Below are 25,748 nucleotides of genomic sequence, written 5' to 3' on the forward strand. Positions count from 1 at the left end.
TAATAATCTAATGATGCCATATATAATAATATCAGTCAGAGGAACCAAACACTACTTCTACTGCAATACTTTAACTACATTTTTCTCTCTCAGAACTGGTTCTTATGACGTGTTGTCTGACCACATCAGAAATCAAATGTGTTTATCATTCTGAACAGCTTAAAGGTGGAGTGAATGTTAAAATAATTAGGCAATAAACATCAAAACACAACATTAGATGTCATATTTGGGTTTATATCCAACTAAGGTAAGTATTGTGTGATCCATGTACTATATATACTATATATATATATATATATATATATATATATATATATATATACAGCTAAACTCAACAAGGTGAACAACAAGGCGACTCCCATTTACACAGTGGTCAAGAGCGCTGGACCGGAAGTGTTGCATAAAAAAAAACAGAAGCTGGCTGCGTTCTGTTTTGCCTCCGTGTTACCGTGAAAAATAAGGTGAATATTTCAAAGAAATGTATTTGACCCAGTTTAGGAAATGGATTTCTTTCAAGACGGCATGTGTTTTGTGATCAACAAAAACATTTTTTGTATTAAAATGGCTCAGAGCAATGACCCATTTTGACAATAACGGGGTGTCCCATTTTAACCGTTAGCTATTGAATAAAATGGGACACGACCCAATGTCACATTATTCAGAAGGGTGAAAGGAGCATTAAGCTGATTATAGCAACTTTGATACAGAATTACGTTCCATTAAAAATACATTGGAATATAACAGTAAGCCTTTGTTTTTTGATATTTATAACCTCAACAATTTTTACATCAGAATGCTATGTCATTTCATTTACCATTGGGATTCTGGAATCATGTTAGTCTATGTGATGTCATACTCACTTGCATGACATCATATTCATGTGACCTTTTTCTCCTAATCAGATGCTTTTTTAGCAAGGCATAAGCATTGCTTTGGGGTTATGTTGTGTATTCATTGAAAAGATACTCATTGCAAAACTGTCCCAATTTGCCAGGTGTCCCACTCTACCAATAACTACTCGCCCTTTATAAACCAAATTCTGGTAGATCTTTACCTATTGTAGATACAAGTTTTGTTTTTATTTCACATTTGCTTTAGCAATGTAAAGGTAAGTTTTCCCAGGCCAGTGAGGCCCATTTGAATTGAACTGATTTAGACCTCGCTAGGCGGCGGCATGGTCGTGCAGTGGTTAGCACTGTGGTCTTGCAGCAAAAGGGTTCAGGTTTGAACCCAGGGTAGGGAAGCCCTTCCTTGCATAATTTGCATGTTTTCTCTGGGTATTCCGGCTTCCTCCCACAGTCCAAAGACATGCATGTTAGGTTAATTGGTGACTCTAAATTGTCAAAACATGATAATGAATTTTAAAGTCAAAATATCTGCTGTGAAGAAGGCTTTGTTGGCACTCAAACGTGGCAAGGAAATTACAAATATAAACTAAGAAAGAAACAAAAATAATGACATCATGTTTTCCCAAAAACCTCCAAACTTGCTTTTCATTTTTAATGCAGCAGATGAATCTTATAACTGCATGCTACCTATGCATGTGCTTATATTTTCTTTTCTTTACATTGCCAAAATTTGAAACTCATCAAACACCATTCTTTGGCAGTATGTTGCTGACTTGTGATTGAAAACAAGTAATAGCAAAAACTCTCCCTACCCTTACTTGCTCGTGCGCGCACACAACATCCGCGCCCCCTCTCCATCAAACATCCGGTTCCTCATTGTCATATGACCAGGGATCTCCTGTCATTTCTGTTATTCAGTACCAGCTAGCAAAGCACATCGACGAACCTTCGCTTCTTTAAACATTCTGCTTTTTATCCGACCATGACTGCATTGGTGGCAAACAGGGCGATGGACGTCAACGGCTTGGCAGCAGCTGCAAGGACACACTCCCAGGCTGTGACCAGAAATTACATCTCTCAACCTCGACTAAGTATGTACCGATTACAGCTACAGCTAGAGCTAGCTAGCTTCTGTAGGAAGGTTGTTGTGCTGCATTTAATGTCAAGGGAACGGTGAGGAATACGAATGTCTTGTTACAATAATCAGTTAAGCTTAAACTGTAATTAGTACAATACAAAGACAATATGCCATTTTTGTTACGTTTCAATTAGAAAGGTTTAGGCTTAGATCCAGAGCAGTAACGTTAATGCTCTGTATTGATATGTAGTATCACGATCCTAGATGAGGGAAGTTTGGGTTGGATACCGAATTTGATATCAATCAATTCATGAATTCTAAATCCTTGGAGTACTTTACAAAAATATTTAACGTTGAATTCAGTTACTTGGACTTTTGGTCTGTACGTTAAATTTAAGCAAATGTTAGCTACAAAGCAAGCTATGTGGGTTGATGTTTAAGTAAAAAGTACAAATCATCAGCCCTGGCTCGTCATAAAATTGTATGTTCCCAGTGACGAGGAATGCATCTTGGTTGGCTAGCTAGCGTTACCTGTCAAGCTATGAAGCTACAAATTGTGAATAACGATTAATACACAAGCTGGCTGTTTTTACGATGGAAATTAAATGGGGGTTAAGGCTACAACTTAGGAGTATAATTGCAATTATCATTTGATTTGCACGCCGTCTTTATACAGCACATATGTTACACGTCAAATAGCCAACCAGCTAAGCTAGCAGGAGCTAACAGTGGCTAGTCCGGTGCAGAGTTGTTGCTAACTTACATGTAACTTTAACTGTATTTATTGGTTTTAGTAAGCGTCGTATCATGCTTACTGTTGTAATGACTGCGCACAGCGTTACCCCAATCCGACACAGCTAACATTAGCTAGATGCCATTAGCGAAGTGGATTAGCCAACACTGTAGCCGGTCAGCTGACTCTCATGATAGCCAAGCGAATGAATTAGACACCATTCGGTGTGGTTTTAATCAGTGTGTTGGGTTGGAACATGTCAGGCAGGGTCTGCTGCCTACACAGAGCCCGAACTGCCGGATCGTTACCGTGTGGCGCTACAATAAATTATCTGTTTGAGAAACAGACTGGTGACAGATGGAATGATTGCTCATGTGACACGATCACATGAGTGGTGCAGCCTGCACTTTTGTCAAAGAGACCAGAAGAAGTTCAGTTAGTGGCCTGATGGAAAGAAATATGCATTTTTGTCATTTATAGTCACAGTTGTTTAAAAAAGTTAGTAAAGATAGACTACTACAGAAAATATAAAATCAAACCCAGCGTTTTATGGACAGCTTGACTTACAGCAGCAAAATCTGGGCCCTATGCATGAGCAGTCTCTGTGCCCCCCCCCCCCCCTTTTCTCTCACACCTTTTGTGTTTTTTATTTATTTATTTTTTTTTAAATAGTTTGCTTTTTTCCCTCTTTCTTTCTTTCCTTCTTTTTCTTCCTCTGGGGAAAGACGTATATGCTGGTGCTCTCATAGACACCGTCTTTCCACTCTATCCCACTCTGGGGTTGAGGTGAATAAAAGAACTGTGTTGTGACCTAAATAACATGCTGTTGCTATCTGCAGAAAGTATTAAAGCATGAAATCCCGTATTTTTAATGTACGAAAGCATCCTGTATCATAACTACATGTGTGCCGTTTGTAACAAACCAAACCGCGTGAAAATCAGTTGAAAATTCAGTGAGTTATTCTATTTTACTTGTGCATACAGCTCCTTCCTCAACAGAAGTGAATGCACTGTGGAGGCGAAGCGAGACCCATCCAAGATGGCGGCCGGCTAGGACGTCGGCTCCAATAGGCAGCGGCAGTCAATGCGGTGTCTATGTATATATATCTATGGGTGCTCTAGCAGCATAAGCACACACTCCCTTGGCTCTATGGCTCTAGCTACATTAAGTGTAGGGGCAGACTAAACTATTTTGTATCTTTAAGCTGTTTACCAGATGGAATCTGCTATTTTGTACAGCAACAGGTCTTATGCTGTTTTATTGTAGTGTTGCATCAAATTTTTATCAATGAGAAGAACAGCGATTAGGAAACATGTTCTTTTGATTTATTCATTTTTCTTTTGTTTTTATGCCTCTGTCCAGACGATAGCAGTGGCCAGAGGCATTATGTTTTCAGGTTGTCCATCAGTCTATCCGTATGTATGTACTTACGTATGTACAAACATACATGTCCGTCTGTCCCATTTTTGTGAACATGATATCTCAATAATGCAAATTTGTCACATGTCTATAAATGACCAGCTCAATTCAAAAGATATGATTTAGTATTCATTTAGTATTCATTTGTACATGTTGACCTAAATAATTGCTAGGGCTGTAGTCTTCTGGTCGACTAGTCGATTATTTGGTCGCTATGCTCTCATCTGACCAAATTCTCATTAGTCGAATAATCACTGTGTTACTTTCATAAGGAGAAAAGTGCTACATCAACATAGACATATGTGTAACAGCTTTCCAGGATTAATCTGTTATTTCCTGTTGTGGGGGGACAGGCTAAATTACCTGTGAAAATGGGGGTGTTTTCAAAACACCCCCTTCGTTGGCAGAAGCCCACCCTCACGCTGACACCATTTCCGTCAGTGGAAATGAAGCTTGTATTTACTTGTATTTCACAGATAAAAAACAATAAATTGTGAAGACAGTAAAGCCTCCACTAAAATAGCATTTTAATTCTTGTGTGTGATTTATCCTTAAGGGATCCTTTATCCTGGTTTCTTATGAGCAGAGGAAGTCTCCACTCGTCGCTAGGCTAATTTATGCAATATTATTAGCGCCATAGGCTGGCGCTAATAATGTTAGCATGTTGTATTTGCTTGTAAAACGTGTTTAGTATAAGACGGTTGTTTTGTCGGTGAACCTTGTGAGCTGTAATGGAGCCACACTGAATGCCGTTACCTTTGTTGAGTGTTGCTGTTGTCCCTGGTTTTATATGAGAAGAGGAAAAGGTCGCTAGATGCTAGGCTAATTTATACAATGTAAAATGCCATAGACTTGTGCTAATAACGTTAGCATGTTGTATTGGTGGGGGAAATGTGTCCAGATAAAGACAAGTGTTTGTCTGTCTGCAATTTATAGTGAAGCCAGTTTGCTTACTTGTGTTTGAAAATGTCTCTATTAAGCCATATTTAATGTGTGTTTAGAATCAACTGTATAAATAAAGTTTGATTTGAACTAAACTTGAACTAAACAGAAGTAAAAATAATGGGCAGATTTTTTTTTCCCCACGACTAATCGATTAGTTGAGGATTATGTGCGACTTTAGTCGACCAAGATTTTCTTTGGTTGACTACAGCTAGGGCTGGGCGATACAGCCTAAAAGAAAAATCTCCGAATTTTCACAACAAATCTGATTCCCGATTTGAATCTATTTTCCCCCTCTACTTAAAATCAATTTTCAGAAAAATATTTGCAGCCTGGTAGCACGTACCTGGGCTCCAAAACTTTCAGCATGTGAATAAACCCTGGCTTTTCCACAGTAAATATGGGCACCATATCTCTTGCAAGATACATCGCGACTGCATCGATGATCGCTGTCCACCGGGCCCTTTCTCATCATACGGCAGTGTTTCCCCTACCATTATATTGCCCCCCCCCCCTTTGAAGATCAAGTTAGTTTTATTTAATTTTATTTTCTATATAGCTCCAGATCACAACAAGTCATCTAAGGTCACCTTTCCTATAGAACAGGTCTATACCCTGTCCTTTCATTAAACTAACTAAAGAGCCTTATGTTATTTCTGTTGTTTACACAATGGCATGTCAGTTCTGTCTATGCATGGTGCATGTTTACAATCCTCCGTGTTGCGCACGGCGGAGTTTGGCCCTGATGTGCGCACACACACAGACACGTGCGCGCACACACATACACTCGCACACACACAGACACCGGTGAGCACACTAGAGTGCGGCTCGGGACCAATTTCCTGAGTCTGAGACAATTATAACCGAGCCTGGCCTGAACCTGCAGCACGGCACCGAACACACAGTCCATGGAGAGGAGCCTGTATTGCATTCAGGCGTTGTCACATAAATAGCAAATTCAAGCAGTTGAATAGGGATATTTTCGTAGGGAGCAACACCTCTCCCAATTGGCAGCATGCCTCTGTTTGAGGTGCTGCAGTAAATTGGTAGTACTGCTACCTTGTGTAGCAACAGCCTTCAAACGCACTTTGCAGCAGGGTGCTGTTTATTCTGTGTCTGATGCCACAAAACCGAACTCGTTCTCTTTCTTGGGAACAAGTTCTTCCCCGCTCCCTGCCATGATGTTTGTGTATCAAGCGCGCGGGGGGGGGAGCCCAGTCTGAACTATGGGAGCTCAGCGGGGAGCGTCGATGGCGGATGTTAAAGAGAAACTTGATTTTCATTAAATCAAATCAACCTAAACTACAAATTTGAACTGATCTGTAAAATCCCTAACCTAACTACAGCCCTTATAATTGCACCAGTGACAAATCTTAAATTGTCGGCCAGCTCTTGTGTCTTTTAAGACAATAATGCAGTGCTATTGGCATTTGTGATCAAATTATTTTTTTCAAGATTATTAGATCATGTTAGATAAAGGGATGGAAGGTGACAAGTCCAACCAATTTATTTGCATTGCATTTTTTAGTTATCATTTTATTGTTTGGAGAATAAATGTCAGTCAACAACAGTGGAAATGCCCATCACAATTTAACAAAGCCCAAGTTGATGTCTCTAAATGTCTTACTTTATCAGATCAAATGTCCAGTGTCCAGTGTTCAACATAACATTTTTTCCCCACTGGCTCCCCGGGCCAGTAATTCAGAGTTTTACTGGCCCAAGTAAAAAAACGAGAGAGAGAGGAAAAATGTCTATAAAACTTCATTTAATTTAACTTCATTTAATTTAACTCCATTTTTCATTTCATTTCATTTTCACTTGTGTGTACACATTGTACAAACTAAAAAATAGAGATAAACCCCCCCCCCAAAAAACCAAAACCCTCTTCCAGGTCTCTGCCACTCAGAGAAGAGTCTGACAGTACACTTAAAAAATGTGCTGCTTTAATTTCTGCTGCAAATCCCTCCCATAGATCAGTGAATATAACATCCACAAATCTGAAAACAAAGCAAAGGACAAGATAGGACAATTCAATGTTTCCGCTACATTCATTTAGCAGCAGCGGCATGCTGCTGCTCCTTCAAAACATTTATTTTGTAAGTGCACCACCACCGCTCTAAGACATCTGTGCACTTGCACAGCGCAGCAGCCAATGTAGTGAGGAGAGCAGCGGTGAGGGGATGGGGGAGTGGGGGAAGGCTCCTATTTAGGAATGCACCGAATATATTGGGCCGAATATTGCAAAAAAACACACATTCGGTATTAGGTGGAATAAGTGAAAAACAAGGCTGAATAATAGCGGCATGTTTTGATAACGCAATCAAACAGCATGCGGTGATGGACGGAGTAAAATGTCGGCAGTGTGGCGATATTTTACTCCGTCCGTCAACGCACTCGCATTTGCGACTAAAAATAGTTTTGTGCGGGCAAAATAAATCATTCAGCACGCTGTGTGAGTACAGATTTCAACCAGCAGCAGAAACGAAACGACGAGTCTTGCCGGTTGTGGGTTGAACGGGGGTCACAGACACGGACAGGAATATGTATTCCTGTCAAATATGGCGGCGCATTATAACGGCTTACCGGCGACGGAGAAGTCTGGCTCCAGGTGAATAACTTGTTGTCATGACTGCCCAAAAGTACCTGAACAGCCGATCGTAAAAATACGATAAAAAAAAAAGAAATAAAAGCCATAAAAGGTAAAATATATATATAAAAATAAAGGCAAGAAAAAATAACCACAAAAAAAGGAGCAAAAAAACAAACAAACCATAAAACGAATATTACAAAGGTTGGTCACAACTTGAATATCCGACACATTAGTTCACGTGGATTTAAAATGCATCATCATAGCAGTTGTTCAGAGGGGAAGGGAGATACAATGTCAATAACAGTAAAAGGAAGGAATAAAAATAATAATCATCAAAAGGGAGGTAAAAATAAAACAAAAGTAAAGAAAACAAAAAGAAAGAAAAAGAATTGTTTACCAAATGTTGTCATCAAATTCAGAGTCTGAGCTGGAGTAGTGAGGCAGATCAGGGACAGGAACTGAAATTGAAATTTGTTGGTCACTATTAACGTTCGCATGGACATAAGTGGAGGATTGAATTATCTTTCTGGTAAGTACAGTAGACAGCCATTTCAACACACAGGGGGTTATGATGCAGAGTAAAAAGAAAATAATTACGACCGGTACAATCATTATTAAGAACCATGATGACCATTCTTGACCCCAAACCTTCAACCAAGAGAGCCATAAATCATCTGCAGCTGGCGGGGGCCTAATGGCATCTTGCATGTGTTTGATAATGTTGGTGATGTTCTCGTATTCATCAGGAACATAGAAACAACAGGAGGCATTAAGTATCTTGCAAACACCTCCTTTTTCAGCAAAGATGATATTGAGAGCGAGTCTGTGTTGAATAACTGCTGTTCTAATTGCAAACATTTCAGTGTTGACTAAAGTGAGAGCTGCTTCAGTTCGGTTTGCCAGAGAGAGAACAGACCAGGCCAGTCCATTAATTTTGTTCAGGGCTGCAGCGGTTCCCCCTCCTAAAAATAGAGACCAGCCAACATTGGCATTGGGGGAAGTCCAAGGATCAGCCAAAACATAACCGTCGTATTTTGAAGGAACGCCGGTGATACCGGTGAAAATGTGTGGTGGACTGAATGTTAGTGATAGTGGGAACCTTCTTAAGGAAGACTGTTGTATCTGTGGTAACTATTGATGGGTGGCAACAGGCAGACCATTGAAACTGAGGTGGCAAGCCATGATAAGCTTTTCCACCGCAAGACCACATTATTCCTGGTTGGGATGAAAGATGTTTAAATGGACACGCAAATCTTGTCAGTGTGTTATTAAGCCACCTATGGGAGCAAGTAGTTGATGCCGTGGTGTTTACAAATATTTTAGTTTGACAGCTTGACTGTCCTAGATAAGGCCCTAATGATGATGCTGAACAAACACAGGTCTCTGCATGTTGTAAGGGAACATCAAATGCCATGTTACTGGGGGTTGAGTGGGAGTCAGTGCAGGTGATATTGGGGTGTGCTGTAACTGAGACATTTTCCCTTAGTTGTTGGCCAGCAATCAGTAAAGTCATCATTCCCAGGGGGACAGTGCATTTGCCATGGTCTTCTCTGCCCCAAGATTCCTTCATGTGACCTTGTGACACAATTTTTGCCGTGAGTGGTCTGGCTTGCCATCTGGTTTTCAGAGAATGACAAACCCAACAGTCACCAGGAATCTTCAGTTCCTTTTTGTGTAAAAGGCTAAGGCACATGCATTGTTGTCGTTGCACTGCCTGAGGGCTTGCTGCACTGTGTTCCCTCTGTGGTCCATGACGTTTAAGTTGTCCAGGTGGTAGCTATCTATTTCAGGAGTTGGTGGGATGGACTTAACATTTGGCAGCATGTTAAGTGGGGCGTCGTGTGTGTGTGGTGGCCTTTTGACCACGATCCTGAGTTGCCTGTACATGTCGGAGTTTGGATATTCGATTCCACACCAATATGTACCTGCATCAGTTGGTCTGACATTAGAGATGACGATCCGTGCTCCATTGGAATGTGGGATTTTGGTCATGCTGAAACGAGAGTCTTTGTTTGGGGCAAGGGTTTTGCTCGTGGCTGCCACAACCAAATGCCAGTCGCGCGGTCCACAGGGATCTCTGCACAGATATTTGTCATATTCGGCATAATATGCACGAATTTGACCAAATCGCCGACTTTCAGGATAGATGTTGCAAGTGAAAGTTGCACTCTGCCCTTCAGTCAGGGTGACAGTCTTGGCGGGATCATATGTGTAGGCTTCTATCAGCATCGCTGAGCATGATAGGAGCAGGATCAGGTGGTGCATGATCAATCAATCAATCAATTTTATTTATAAAGCCCAATATCACAAATCACAATTTGCCTCACAGGGCTTTACAGCATACGACATCCCTCTGTCCTTAAGACCCTCACAGCGGATAAGGAAAAACTCCCCAAAAAAAACCCCTTTAACGGGGGAAAAAAAACGGTAGAAACCTCAGGAAGAGCAACTGAGGAGGGATCCCTCTTCCAGGACGGACAGACGTGCAATAGATGTCGTACAGAACAGATCAACATGATAAATTAACAGTAATCCATATGACACGGGGAGAGAGAGAGAGAGAGAGAGAGAGAGAGAGAGAGAGAGAGAGAGAGAGAGAGAGAGAGAGAGAGAGAGAGAGAGAGAGAGAGAGAGAGAGAGAGAGAGAGAGAGAGAGAGAGAGAGAGAGAGAGAGATGCAGGTAATGACAGTATCTTACAACAACATTAATGGAAGTAATAATATGATGTGATTCGATGGGATGAGAAGGTTGTTGTAGTTGGTCTCCCACGTCTAGCTGGTGTCTGCTGCATTCACGGAGTTGTCCCTCGTTGTTCTCCTCTGTGTTCGTCCGTCGTCACGTCGTTCGTCGTCACACCGCCCGTCCTCACGTCGTCCGGGTTGGCAGTTGAATTCCTCCGTCGGCTCAGGGATCCTCCTGCAGTGGCTGGCGTGGACCCACGTTGCTCTCTCAGCGACCTTCACGGTGGTGTGCGTTGTCAGGAGTATCTGGAATGGACCTCGCCACCGTCTGGAGTGCCAGTGCTTCCTTCTTAGGTCCTTTATCACCACCCAATCACCGGGCTGGAAATCATGGAGTGGGGTGGAGGCTGGTGATGGGAGGGCTGCTTTCACCTGCTGAGAGGTGAGAGAGAGAGAGGATGATAAGTTTTTGCAATACTGTAACATGTCATCCTCACAAAGGCCAGTGGAGGGGAGTGGTCTGGTTACAGGCTCTACTCCTAGGGATGGAGGTCTGCCAAAAAGAATTTCAAAAGGATTCATGTTTACTCTGGACCTTTTCCTCATTCTCATGTGTAATAGAACAATAGGCAGAGCTTTAGTCCATGGCAGTCCTGTTTGCTCACAACATTTGGCTAATTTGGATTTCAGGGTGCCATTTTCCCGTTCGACAGCTCCTCCACTGGCAGCATGATATGAACAATGTTGTCTGAGATCAATTGCAAGGAATTTACTGATTTGGGTTATTGCGGAATTAACAAAGTGTGAACCATCTGGGAATTATTTCAGTTAACAGAGTCTTTGCTACCACTTGGCTGCTTTGATGTTTTGCTGGAAAAGCTTCAACCCATTTTGACCACATGTCAACCATCACCAGGCAGTATTTCTTCCCTTCTGCTGGTGACAGTTCTATGAAATCCATCATTACATGTTCGAACGGCCTGTTTGGTGGTGGGTGTGTGGCGTGTGTCATTGTTTTGTTCTTACCTGCATTATGTGTTACACAAACCATACATGATTGGCAAAACTTCTGTGCGTAAGCTGAAAAACCTTTGGTGAACCAATGTTGAGTTAGGGCATCCAACATTCCCCCTTTTGACACATGATCCATTCCATGTGTCAGCTTTGCAAAATGGGGAAAGAAATGTTTAGGCAGGCAGGGTTTGTAATCGGGGCCCCACCTCACGTCCTCTTTCTGTATGGCACCGCAGCGTTTCCACAGTGTCCTTTCCTGTGGTGTGGCAAAGGACTGCAGTGCTGTGAGGGAGCTGGGAATAGAGACTGGGGTTGAAACAAATGAAGGATTAAAGTTGGCGGGTTGGAGTGCAGCTCTTTTGGCAGTGGCATCAGCTCTTGCGTTTCCTAGGGAGACGGAGTCTGAGTTGTTAGTGTGAGCAAGACATTTGCAAACAGCAATTGATTTTGGGAGCAGGATTGCATTCAGAAGATCTGCGACCTTGTCATGATGGAGAATGGGTTTACCGTCAGATTTTAAGAATTGTCTGTGTTTCCACAGAGTACCAAAGTCATGCACAACACCAAATGCATATCTAGAATCAGTGTAGATAGTTACTGTCTTGTTGTGTGCCAGTTTGCATGCCTCTGTTAATGCTACTAGTTCTGCCGCTTGTGCAGAATAGTGAGAGGGGAGTGAATCTGAGACAAGAGTTTCATGGTTAGTGACAACAGCAAATCCTACTTTGTTGCGTCCAGTTTGTGGATCACGTGAAGCAGATCCATCTACAAAAATAACCAGATCTGGGTTGATTAGTGGAGTTTCTTGTAGATCTGGTCTTGGAGAGCAAATCTGTTGGAGGACGGTTACGCAGTTATGTTCCTCTCCATCATCTGGTGTGGGAAGGAGAGTGGCAGGATTTAACACATTACATCTTTTGACAGTGATGTTAGGCATTTCTAGAAGTACCGTGTTATATCGTAACCACCGTGCTGTGGAGAGATGGGAGGTTTTTTGTTCAAGCAGAATCATGGACACAGCGTGTGGAACTAGGAGAGTTACATCAGAATAGCCCACAATGTCTCTGGATGCCATGATTGCTTTCTCCGCGGCAGCCACAGCTCTGATACATCTTGGAAGGCCCGCTGCCACGGGGTCCAGCATAGAAGAAAAGTAAGCTACAGGATGTAGCTTGTTCCCGTGATCCTGCAACAGAACAGAAGTCATACACTCATTCTTCTCATCTACAGTTTGAGTAAAAGGCCTAGTTGGGTCAGGCAGACCCAAAGTCGGAGCGGTTTGTAAAGCGAACTTCAGTTTAGTGAAAGATTGTTCAGCCTCAAGAGTCCATGTGATCTTATTTTGTGACTGTAGATTTTTTCCATGAATGAGGGAAGAGAGTGGAGCTTCAAGAATGCTATAGTTTGGAATGAACTGTCTGCAATAAGAACACGTGCCAAGAAATGACATCATCTGTTTCTTTGTGATGGGCTTAGGAAGGTTTTGAATTGCCTCGATCCTCTTTGGTGAAAGCGTCTTCCCTTCAGAAGTGATGACATGACCTAGGAAAATGACCTTCTCCTGGACAAATTGAAGTTTAGACAGGCTTGCCTTGTGGCCATCGCTTGCCAGACGTTTCAAGAGTTTGACCGTGTCCATTTCACATTGCTCTCTGGTCGGACTGCAGATCATGAGGTCATCGACATACTGTAACAGGGCAGTGCTTGGAGAGAGAACAAGAGATTCAAGACTTTGTCTGAGAGCTTTGTTGTAAATGGTGGGACTTTCACAATAGCCTTGACACAGACGAGTAAATGTGTAGCCTCGCCCACTGAAGTTAAAAGCGAACCAGAATTGGCTTTCTGGATGGACAGGAACACTAAAGAAAGCATTAGAAAGGTCCACCACTGAAAAGAATTTTGCATTAGATGGAACTTGAGACAAGATGGTGTAAAGATTCGGAACGTTTGGGGCTCTGGGTTGGACTGCTGCATTCACTGCTTGTAGATCTTGAACAAGACGCCACTCCGTCGGTTGGTCCTTATCTCTGATTTTTTTCACAGGGAACAGAGGTGTGCGCACTGGAGAGTCGTCGCAAGGAACAATTACTCCTGCTACTTTAAGAGACTCGAACACTGGTGGTATACCATCAATGGCTTCTTGCTTAAGTGGATATTGAGCTTTGCAAGGTCTGAAGTCCGATTTTGGAGTAATGACAACAGGTTCACAGTTTTTTATGAGGCCAACATCATACTTACTGACAGCCCACAGTGTCTTTGGGACTTCCTGTAGGGCTGTAATAGCTGCTGCTTGTTCTTCAGACATAAAGGAAAAACATTTAGAAGTGCTCTGAGGTACCAGCTGGATTTTTCTTTGAGTGTGCACAACAGATGTTAAGCTCTTATAGTAGCACTGCAGTGTTGGTGAAAAGAAAATAGATCGATCAGATGTTTCTTGCCAATCGGCTGTGCGCTGACATGCTTTTACGAATGGGCCCAAATCATCCCAGTTATCTGATGTGTGTTTTGTGAGTGCGATGTGTGGCACGGAATGATTTATAGTGTACACATCACACTGAGCTGGTGTGAGGAGGACTGATATAGCGCATTTATGTTGTGTCCATTAAATGTGTATTAGTGTAAGTTCATCAAATTTGTCTCTTAACCAATTTTCCTCATATGGCTCATCAAGTCCTGATGACACATGTCATGTGTGTCATGCAGTCTGTTGCATCTGTTAAGACCCTCTTTCTGGCTTCTGTAACAAGCTCAGAGGCAGTTAAAGGTTGCAATTTCCATTGATATGCATACTGCAAGTCTAAGGTGTGGTTAACAAAAATGTGTGAGAAATTTGGCTCTAGGTCAGATAGTCTGTGGACCTTCACGCCTGCTGGTGTTGAGATCAGACAAAGGCCCAATTTGCACATTAAGTCCCTGCCCATCAGATTGATGGGACAGACTTCAGAAAGTAAAAATGCGTGCTTGAAGTTGGTATGTGGTCCATCCTCACATTTAAGTGGGACAGTGATGTTTTCTCTAATTGTCTGACCTGATGAACCAACAGAATACACATGATTCCCACTCAATTTTGGTTTTGTAGTGAGCTCTAAGGCTCTTATCACAGAATGCGTAGCACCTGAGTCAACCAAGAAGACAACATTTTGTTCTGAAATGGTCAATGTGTGTTGTGGAAATCTTTTGAAATGATCGGATGTGTATTGAACATATGTTAAGGCAATTGCATGTGTGTTGGCTGAGCTCTGAATGGATTGTGTGTTAATCTGCTCAGTGTGTGTGTGTGTGTGGTGCAGTACCTTCCCCCGATCTCACAGGTTGGTTGGGCTCGTCAGCAGGAGTCCATCCCTCTCCGGCAACCCCCAACCTTTGTCAATCTGAAGCTCCTCCTGAATTTTGTGATGAACGTGCAGGGCAGTTACGTCTCCAATGTCCAACTTGTCCACAGTGATGACAGACATCACTGGGGGAAATGCTGGATCTTTTTTTCCAGTTCTTGCCCTGGTCACGCTTCTCTCTTTTGTGTCCGTGTCCTTGGGCTGTATTGTACATGGTTACTGCTGCCATGTGAAGCTCTTTTCGTGTTGCCTCTTCCTTTTTCTTCTTCTTTGATATTATTTGGTCATGGGCATGTATGGCGTGTCTGCGGAGTTCTGACAGGCGTGCATCATTCCAACCAATGCACGAACCTTTAACAGCTGAGGCAACTTCTGGTTTAAGCCCGCTCAGAAAATAATTGCTGAGGTGAATTTCCCACACATCTGGAGTATTGCTCGATACGTCAGACTGTTCAAGACAAACTCTCTATACTGAGCATTTGATTCATCTTCCCAGGTGATGTGCTTACACCGAATGTCAGCCTCTGGTAATTTTCCAGATATTTTTTTCCAGTCTGTGGGTTTCATTTTGGTGATTAATAGTCTCTTTAGTTCGTTTGTAGTTGGTTTAAACTCCTGGCAAAACGTGGAGAATTCCTCAGCAAATTGTTTACCTGATGCTGCGGGGTTGGGCAGATGTTGTGAGGCTGCCGTGATGTCGGCGGAGGTCCAGGCCCGGAAAACCAATGTTGCTCCTTGTGGTCCAGACACTTCAACCATGGGCATGTTGAAGGCTGCATCTTGATTGGAATTGCGCAGTCTGTGTGCAATCGGAGATGAAGGACCTTCTGTTGAGTTTTGTGGAGAAACCGTTGCATCAGGATGAGCTGCTCCCGAGTTGGTGCTCTGCTGTGTTCTGCTGTCCGCTTCTCCTTCTCCGCTGGGTGTTGTAGAGCAGTATGGTGGCGGGGCTGAAGGGGAGCTGCCGTCGAGGTCTGGGTCCAGCTTTAAAGCCGTCAACTGTGGATTCAGAGAAGAAGAGATCTGCGAGTCTTTTGTTATTTTTGAGTGTGAATCTAGTATTTCGTCTGTTTCTTTTTTCGCACATGGAAAAGGCAGCTGCTTCATCATTGTCTTTCTATTACGACTTTCTGCTTCCTCCTTCCACATTTTTAAACATTCCATTTGGCTTTCCATTAACTCTAATTTCCTTACAGAAATTATTCTTTTACTTCTCATTAGTTGCTCTTTTTCCTTAAGTTTCATTTCTAATGTTGTTACGTTTTTTACACTGAGGGATCCCCCTACTGGGAATTCAAACTCAGTTGTCCAGACATTTAAGTATTTTAAACTTTTATCCCCATATTTCCTTTTCATTACATCCACAACCGGACCCTCCAGAGGCCGAGCCTCAACGGAGTTTCTACTCCCCATCCCGAGTGAGGAGACCATGCACGGCAAACAACACAGACATCTCTGTGAGGATCGTTTAGTTTCTAAGGCACAAACAATTTAAAGCCCACATCCAACTGGGACTGGAACCCAAGGATGTTTCACACAGTTAACTGGGACTTTCACCCAAAACTGCTTTACTATTAAAAGGATTCCAACTGGGACTTCCACCCAAGGATTCCTACGGTCAGGGCGCTTAACCCTGACGTCACGGTTGTGGATAAAATAAAGAATGAAAATATTGTGTCGAATTAAACCCCTAATTTTTGGAAAGAAAGAATTTAAAAGTCAATGTTTCAGTGCTCACCAGATGAATTTTCGCTAAATTGAGTTCGTGGAATCCCAGCGGCGACGATCTGGGGCGTTTGCAGTCAGTCCTCCCTTCTCAGAAGAGGATTTGAGGTTGGAGGCTGGAAATCTTTTCCTTTCCAGGATGGCCTGTCACTGCCCGCGTCCCGTCCCAGACGATCACTCGAGGGATCCCACTTCTGACATCAAATTGTTGTGGAAATTCAAAAGTAATTCTCTGCTGCTGGTGAAGAATGAAAAAGAGACTTCTGCCGGCCGACAAAGTTTTTTTATTCTCTCAGCTGAGAAAAGGTCAATCAACATGTGAGCAAGCGGTCAAGATGAAGAAAGACCCTGAGCAGGGGGAGAGCTAAACATTTATACCTGGAGACCGCCCCTCAGTGGCCTGGGAGCGTCCTTCAGGGGTCTTCACAAAGTTGCTCTTTGTTACCTTTTTGGTCTGCTGTAGGGACCAGCATTCCCTCCGAAAGTGACATCATCACTGGAGCACCAGGTCAGAGTCTGTCGTCTTGAAGAATAGGGCAGCGAACCAGACAAAAGAAAAAGGTAGATTTTATTAGCTGAAGATAACTTATAATATCAATATCAATATTTCAGAGAGAAAGAGACAAAAAGAGAAAAAGAAAGACAGAGACAGTCCGACACAGAAACAACATTCAAACATGCGGTTTATCAGAATCAAACACTTTAGTATTTCACATCCAAACGTCATAAATTAGCTAGCTGGCTCGAGCTATAAGTTTAGCTAGCTTAGCTACGATTAGCTACCTTAGCGATTAGCTAATTCACTTGGGTTTAGGGCAATGGTTAGCTATTAGACTTGCACCGATTACAATTTTTTGGGCCGATACCGATTTCCGATTTGCAGATTGTTTGGATGGCCAATTCCAATTTTGGCCGATTCTGATTTCATTTTTTTCAAACCACTTTACAGCACACAAGATATTGCAATATTTTCTATCTTTGCTTTAATAGAACATTTTAACCAAGATACAACCAGCTTTTAAATCATCATCTCAAACAACCAAAAACAGTGACGCAGGTTAAGAAAAATTTTCCTTTTTGCTCAAATATAACTTCAGGTACAGTATTAAAATAAATAAGTAAAAAAAAAGGCATACATAAATGAAAACATAGATATAAAAAATAATAATTCATGGTGTATCCACCTTATTTTCAAACACGGAAGTAAATAGTGATCAACTTCCGTTTTTTTGTGCGTGACTTCCGGTCAGCCGCTTTCCCTCATGCTTTCTCTTACCGGAGCTAACGGTGCAAGCTAATTTTTTTTCCAATTTTCAGTTGTTTATGTTAGTCAATCAGTTAGTTAGATAGTTAGTCTGTGCATTTTGTATAACGTTAGATAACTGTGCCCACGTTTCCGTTATAACGGAAATTTATTCCCTCTAAACGTGAATAAATCGCACGTCAATCATAAACTATGAACCAAAAAAGCACAATCTATCCCGAGTGAGACAAACTGCTTGATCCCCTTCTCCAGTGTACCAGCAGAGAACCTGCAGAACCGAATCAGTGAAAAAACACACCGGGCTACACAGCCTCTCTATCTGAGCAGCTGAAGCTGCAGCTCGCACCCTCGACACACAGACACACAGACATACAGACGGTGCTTCTGCATGCCAGCCAAACATGTGCGCAACTGTGAGAAATAAATATGTGAGGTGTACGCTGCTTTTCTATCTTTTTTCCCTTTTCTTTCTTTCTTTCTTTCTTTCTTTCTGTCAGTGACATACACTCCTAACACAGGACGGGTTGTTTTTATTGACTGAGTTGATCATTAAGCCATAGTGATGCGCGGATCGGCTCTGATAGCACCTGAATCAGCATGTACGCATCAACCATCCAGCTGTTACAACATGATTGAGCTAGCAAAGCAGTTTTGTGTTGCTATGTGTGGTATTTATTCAGTTTTGGGAAATCATGATGTCTAGAAAGCATCAGTGGCTGCAGCTGACAGGGACAGCTAACGTTAACACTAGCAGCAAAGCTAACATCAGGATCATCATCCGTTAAAAGCCTCCCGTTGTCAGACATGAAACTATTCCAGTTAGCTCAATCATGTTGTAACTAAGACATCCGCTGGAGAAAATATTTTTTTCACGGGCCACTTTGTGAGTTTAGTGAGTTATTACAGACACGGCTAACGGTTAACAGCTAACGGTTAGCCTAGCTAATCTACGATAACCATGTTATCAGTTACCCACAGAGAAAATACTAATGTTTGTTCAGTCATTGTGTTTATAGACTTTACAAACATCAGATTAATCTAAACGGTGATATAGTGATGTGAAAAATGTGATATATACATATATACAGTACAGGCCAAAAGTTTGGACACACCTTCTCATTCAATGCGTTTTCTTTATTTTCATGACTATTTACATTGTAGATTCTCACTGAAGGCATCAAAACTATGAATGAACACATGTGGAGTTATGTACTTAACAAAAAAAGGTGAAATAACTGAAAACATGTTTTATATTCTAGTTTATTCAAAATAGCCACCCTTTGCTCTGATTACTGCTTTGCACACTCTTGGCATTCTCTCCATGAGCTTCAAGAGGTAGTCACCTGAAATGGTTTCCACTTCACAGGTGTGCCTTATCAGGGTTAATTAGTGGAATTTCTTGCTTTATCAGTGGGGTTAGGACCATCAGTTGTGTTGTGCAGAAGTCAGGTTAATACACAGCCGACAGCCCTATTGGACAACTGTTAAAATTCATATTATGGCAAGAACCAATCAGCTAACTAAAGAAAAACGAGTGGCCATCATTACTTTAAGAAATGAAGGTCAGTCAGTCCGGAAAGTTGCAAAAACTTTAAATGTGTCCCCAAGTGGAGTCACAAAAACCATCAAGTGCTACAACGAAACTGGCACACATGAGGACCGACCCAGGAAAGGAAGACCAAGAGTCACCTCTGCTTCTGAGGATAAGTTCATCCGAGTCACCAGCCTCAGAAATCGCAAGTTAACAGCAGCTCAGATCACAGACCAGATGAATGCCACACAGAGTTCTAGCAGCAGACCCATCTCTAGAACAACTGTTAAGAGGAGACTGCGCGAATCAGGCCTTCATGGTCAAATAGCTGCTAGGAAACCACTGCTAAGGAGAGGCAACAAGCAGAAGAGATTTGTTTGGGCCAAGAAACACAAGGAATGGACATTAGACCAGTGGAAATCTGTGCTTTGGTCTGATGAGTCCAAATTTGAGATCTTTGGTTCCAACCACCGTGTCTTTGTGAGACGCAGAAAAGGTGAACGGATGGATTCCACATGCCTGGTTCCCACTGTGAAGCATGGAGGAGGAGGTGTGATGGTGTGGGGGTGTTTTGCTAGTGACACTGTTGGGGATTTATTCAAAATTGAAGGCACACTGAACCAGCATGGCTACCACAGCATCCTGCAGCGACATGTCATCCCATCCAGTTTGTGTTTAGTTGGACGATCATTTATTTTTCAACAGGACAATGACCCCAAACACACCTCCAGGCTGTGTAAGGGCTATTTGACCAAGAAGGAGAGTGATGGAGTGCTGCAGCAGATGACCTGGCCTCCACAGTCACCGGACCTGAACCCAATCCAGATGGTTTGGGGTGAGCTGGACCGCAGAGTGAAGGCAAAGGGGCCAACAAGTGCTAAACACCTCTGGGAACTCCTTCAAGACTGTTGGAAAACCATTTCAGGTGACTACCTCTTGAAGCTCATGGAGAGAATGCCAAGAGTGTGCAAAGCAGTAATCAGAGCAAAGGGTGGCTATTTTGAAGAAACTAGAATATAAAACATGTTTTCAGTTATTTCACCTTTTTTTGTTAAGTACATAACTCCACATGTGTTCATTCATAGTTTTGATGCCTTCAGTGAGAATCTACAATGTAAATAGTCATGAAAATAAAGAAAACGCATTGAATGAGAAGGTGTGTCCAAACTTTTGGCCTGTACTGTATAGCTAAACTCTGCAAGGTAAACAACAAGGCGATTCCCATTTACACAGTGGTAAGAGTGCTGGACCGGAAGTGTCGCACAAAAAAACGGAAGCTGGCTGCATTCTGTTTTGCCTCCGTGTTTCCGTGAAAAATAAGGTGGATAGCATTTGTGGGTAATTTCATGAATAGACAAAAAAGTTAAAAATATCTCCTGTGGAAAATTCACACAGGTCTTCAGGACGCGCCCTCCAGTAAACATGCGGACGCGCGCATCTTTGGCATGCAGACACGCATCTCGTCACTTTCAGTGCAGCAGTGAGAGCTCCGCAGTTGAGTTGAATGATTAAGGTGAGAAGAGTTTCACTTCCTCACAACGCCCAAGCCGTGAGTCGCGTTTAAGCAGCTAGCAGTAGCTAGCTAGCTGAGTAGCCACTAGCACTCTTACCTTCGACATGCTACATCAGTGATGTACTGAGTGCCAACGTCTTCTCCATTCTTCTTCAGAAGGGCGACCGTTTTCTCATACGACGTGAAGGGGAGCTCACTTTTCCTGATGTGGTAAGCTGTGTTCACTAATTTTTCCACTCGTTGGATGGTCTCACAGTTTGCGCGCTGGGTCCAGACATGAAGCGGCCCCTTTGATGGGTTGTCTGCGACTTGCTTTGCCAGCACGCATTGCAAATGCTGGCGGCTCTTGTTGTGTGCGTCTAATGCCTGCTTATACACCTTATAGCGGGCCTGTGACTGGTCAGTCAACTTGCCGGACATACTTTTTGATTGGCCCAGGACCATCGGGCCATTGCTTATGTCGAACCTTGCAGTGCCATAAGAGAATTAATTAATTGAAGATTTAGTCAGCAAATAATTACATTGGAATTGAAGGTTTAGCTTTTGTTTAAAGTAATAATGATTCATTGATTATCAAAATTATTGCTAACACATTTTCTGTCAGTTGACCAATCCTGTCAACAGTATTTTTCTGTACAGTGTATTAAGAAAAGAAGGCAGTTTTCAGGTTTGGGGGGTATTTTGGTAAAAAAAAATCCTGACGGCATGATTTCAATACAAATACAGATGCTCCTCTTTCTATTAAACTGATATGGATATGCTGTATTGAGGTGTTGTTCTGCACAGCAATACAGCATATCAATACAGCATATCCATATCAGTTTAATAGAAAGAGGAGCATCTGTATTTGTACTGATATGCTGTACTGAGGTGTTGTTCTGCACAGCAAGCACCACCTGAGGTCAGTCTCTACTGGTGGAACAGGTGGAGTTTAGTGGCGGAGATCATGTTGCAGAACTCAAGTTTTTATGCCTCCACACTGGCAACTGTGGTGGTCGCAGGAATTATTTTATTTTGATTTATTTCATTTTTATTCTATTTTATTTTTTTTTTTTATTGTATTTCATTTTATGTCATTTTATTTCATTTCATTCAGGGGTTACGACAAGGTTTTGTTTTGTTTTGTTTGCCACATGATGGTATACCACACCGTGGTGTAGCGTTTCAAAAGCGGAGCATTTTCTCTGCCCATTTCTGTAGATTTAAGTCGCCATTTTTTCTAGTAATTTAGTAACGTGGTTTCCTGTTTGGTCTGTTTTAGTTGTGTTCATTGTTATTTCCTACTTTGTTGTGCTGTAGCCTACAGACAAAGTTAATACTGTTGAAGTTCAGTTATGAAAGACATGGATCAAAGATCTGTGGCTGTGTTTTAGTTATTAAAAATACATGTATCCTCATAATTACATTGTATCTATATTTCACATACAGTCCCTGTTAGCAGGAGAAATCAATCTTGTATGTGGAGCGCACCATGGCTCTGTCGAAGAGCATATTTTTATTAGCTTCTGGGACGTTACTGAAACGTGGCTGCCTGGCAGTGATTTGCACTCTACTGAGTGCTCTTTTTTGTTGATCATTGTATGGCCATGCTGATGGCATTATTTCAGTCAACACAGACAGATTCACAAATGTTGGTGTTATTTGGCACTTTGCTGTGTAAGCCTGGTGTTGAGCCTATACTGTGGCTTTGATTATGCTGTTGAACATGGCCCATGCCATGAAGCCAGCAAGGTGATGGTTTTTCCTTTTGTGTAAGTGTCAGAGGCAAACATGGACTAAAAGCCTTTTAGCAAACTAGGAGGAAATGACTTAATGGAACTCGGGCCATCTTCAGAGGTAAGCATAGAGCATGTAACATGTGATAAAACCCTTGTCGTGAAAACATCCTAACAATCCTACTTCTGAAATTCTCTAATTTTGTTGTAGCTGAATGGCTCGCCTTTTTTCTCACATCAAACACATTACTAAGCAGCAGCGGTACATTCTGATGTTGAGGGAGCAATTCAGAGCCAAATGATAATCTCAAGTAACTGTCAAGAAACTCTTATGTGCTCTTCAAATACAGCAGGTACTGTAGTTACAATATGTTTTGCAGGTTTTGAGACTCTGCTGTTGGTCAGAAGGTTTATTTTCCCTCAATGTCCCTTATGCTGTTTTTGTATGGGATAGGCATAGGCCCAGGTCTGCATGTGTTCCTTTATTGACTTAAATGCAAAAACCATAGAATTTAAACAGAAACAATGCTCAGCAAAGGGGTGAGAAGTTAGATAGGATGAGATGATGCACATTGATTCTTTCAGATGGACAGCCAACGTCTGTGAGCTGCAGAGAGTTCACATCTAGGTAGCTTTCAATGTTTTATTTCACTTCACATTGTATCAGAGAATTAAGGCATATTATTCAGGAGTGTTGAAATTTCTTAACTTCTTTTGCTGAGCAAACTGAGGCTGTCTGTCCCTGTTTTAAGTGTAGCTTCCACTTTTTAGGGTGTATTAATCACATTTTGTGCCAAACTAGACCAAGAAACAAACTGCTTAAATTTACAGGCAGTTTTAAAATTACCATAAATTCTCAAATACAAGAGGAGAGGAAGTAGAGAAATATGCTGTAAGCCATCTTTCCAGCTTGGGCACAAGTGTTAATCACGGCAAGAGTGTTCTGTTTCACACTCACACAGAATATTTGGGCCTCAAAATTAATTCTGTTTCGATCCGAACCGATATATCGAATTATACACCTAATTTTACCACTGGGGGTCGCATAAAAGCAATAATCGCAATAAAAGTCCATTATAGGTGTAATGCGCTTCCAATCCACTAGGTGGCGGTAATGCTGTATTAACCGCCAATACACACAAGGAAGAAGAAGAAGAAGAAGAAGAAGAAGAAGAAGAAGAAGAAGAAGAAGAAGAAGAAGAAGAAGAAGAAGAAGAAGAAGAAGAAGAAGAAGAAGAAGAAGAAGAAGAAGAAGAAGAAGAAGAAGAAGAAACGGTGGATAAAAAGTAATAATAGTATAAACGGTATAGTACAGTAGTAATCCAGTATCTTTGGTTAGGGCAACAAACTGAATGACTGCTGACTCCCTCGTACTTTTCCCCGCCCCCAATGAAATTTGATCTCGCAGCAGACAGCTGAGCGGAGCTGCGGAGTCTCTTGTCTGAGGGAGGCTCTGAGACAAACTATGCATGTTGATGCATGTTTCAATGCAAGATAAGTTGAATATAGTCCCTTGACAGGCGCTGATGTGAAAAGCTTTTTTTTTTTGTCCCCCCCCCCGGTTTTTCCAGTTGACGTGAATTAAACCGGGTGGGGCTCTAAAACCGGGCCAAACCGGTAATCAGTACAAGCCTACTTCCAACAGGATTTGCTGGATAGTAGTAATGCATTTTCCACCATTGGCTTATTTAGCTGTGCTTTCAGCCTGTCATGTTGGCTTTGCTAATGCCAGAGTCTTGCACAAGTTCATTTTTGAAAACCCACACCCGCCCATACCCGTAAAGCTCAGTACCAGACCCAACCCGTTAACAAAAGTCCAGATGGGCGCCTGTGATTAAACACACACAAGCTACAGTCACTCACATAAAGCTAGGTTCTCTGTTCTTGAATTACAAATCCAGCAAAGGAGACGTCTCTTTCACTGGCTACGCTCGATGCCGGGATGGCAAACATTCTGTACAATCACTGCCAGGTTAGAAAACATTTTAGCATGCTACTTCCAAGACCATAAAAGCTCAAGAAGATCCTCCTTAGGTGTCTAAAACTCAATATAGGCTGCCACCTCATCCTTGGGCTGCAAAGTTTCATGGCTGGAGTCCTCCACGTCGGTGACGAATGTGACGACAGGGTCAAATGTTCGACTTGTTATTGACTTTCAAAATAAAAGGAATTGACCTATGGCTAAGTTCCGCCCTCAAACGCGATGAGCCAATCACAGTGCGTATAACCGTTCCCATACACTCGGACATTCTCTGCCAGGACGTTCATTGAAATGCATTACAGAAAGTCAGTTTTGTTCGGTTTTATTGAGCTTTTTCAGAGATTCGAAGTTTAAAAATGGTCAAACGGTGTGCATGGGGTACATGCAACTCTGACACAAGGTATCCTGAGAGGCTGGGCGACTATGGAGGTATTTTTGTGTCTTTTTGTTGCAATCATATAAAACTGTTTTGAGAGCATATTTCTTGAATTGCAATTAAAAATTGTTGGTAAAATCGTTTGTAAGTAAAAACGTGTGATCATTTTGCTTATAAATCAGAACTCTTTGCTTGGAAGTTAAAAAGTTTTGCTTGCATATCAGTCCTCTTTGCTTGGGAGTTAAAGTTTTGCTTGCAAGTTCAACTGCACTTGCAAGTTCAACTGCACTTAATGGGCGGGGCCTACACTGATGGATGAGAGACGAGTTTCTATTGGTGGGTTTGACGTGGCTACATACAGAGCGGGCTACAACGGCAATTCCCTCTCTTCCACTGGGAGAACTGGACAGTCGGCATTACTGCCACACCTCGGGGCATCGACGGTAGTGACTGTTACGCCGTCAAATAGTTCTGCCCTGGCTAAACAAACGCAATCTACATGCTCCAGTTCAAAAAAACATTCTTACTATTATTAGGCCTAGTCCACACGGACCTGTGTACTTCTGAAACTGTGTATTATTCTATGCGATTTGGCTGTTTGGCCACAGTAGATAGGATAACTGCAGTGTTTTATTACCTGTCTCCATTGTTTGACGTCAGAGCGACAGTAAATAGCTCTTTTCTAAAAGTTGACTAACTACTAAAATCCCACATCCTATGTTAAATACAATGTATCTTAACTATGTTTACAACGAAGCTTGATTCTGCACTCTGCACTAAACCCCTATGTGAATGTTTACCGTTGCTATGGCAACAAGTGACAGCTGACGTTAGCGTCAGTTAGCTTAGCTCAATCATCCGACAGTCAATAACCCATAAAATTCTAATTCAACATATTTAAACAAAATCAACAACAGCTACAAACAGTTACAGTCCTTAAACCCTTAGCTAATGTGTTGTCGCAGGTTAGATTGTAAAAATGAAAGTAATAACAGCTTAAATCC

At 42.1% G+C, this 25,748-nt stretch overlaps 1 protein-coding gene across 1 annotated transcript in view; it reads left to right on the forward strand.

Moving 5' to 3' along the window:
- The first annotated feature begins 1,718 nt into the window (after positions 1–1,718).
- The window catches only part of atp6v1ba (ATPase, H+ transporting, lysosomal, V1 subunit B, member a), a 114,354-nt gene continuing 90,324 nt past the window's right edge, over positions 1,719–25,748 (forward strand). Inside the window, exon 1 of the mRNA XM_049601222.1 lies at positions 1,719–1,939. Coding sequence (XP_049457179.1) covers positions 1,831–1,939 — 109 coding nt within the window. The 5' untranslated portion in view covers positions 1,719–1,830. The remainder of the gene's footprint in view (positions 1,940–25,748) is intronic.

Source organism: Epinephelus fuscoguttatus, linkage group LG16 (genome assembly GCF_011397635.1).
Source record: "Epinephelus fuscoguttatus linkage group LG16, E.fuscoguttatus.final_Chr_v1".
NCBI classification, from domain to species: domain Eukaryota; kingdom Metazoa; phylum Chordata; class Actinopteri; order Perciformes; family Serranidae; genus Epinephelus; species Epinephelus fuscoguttatus.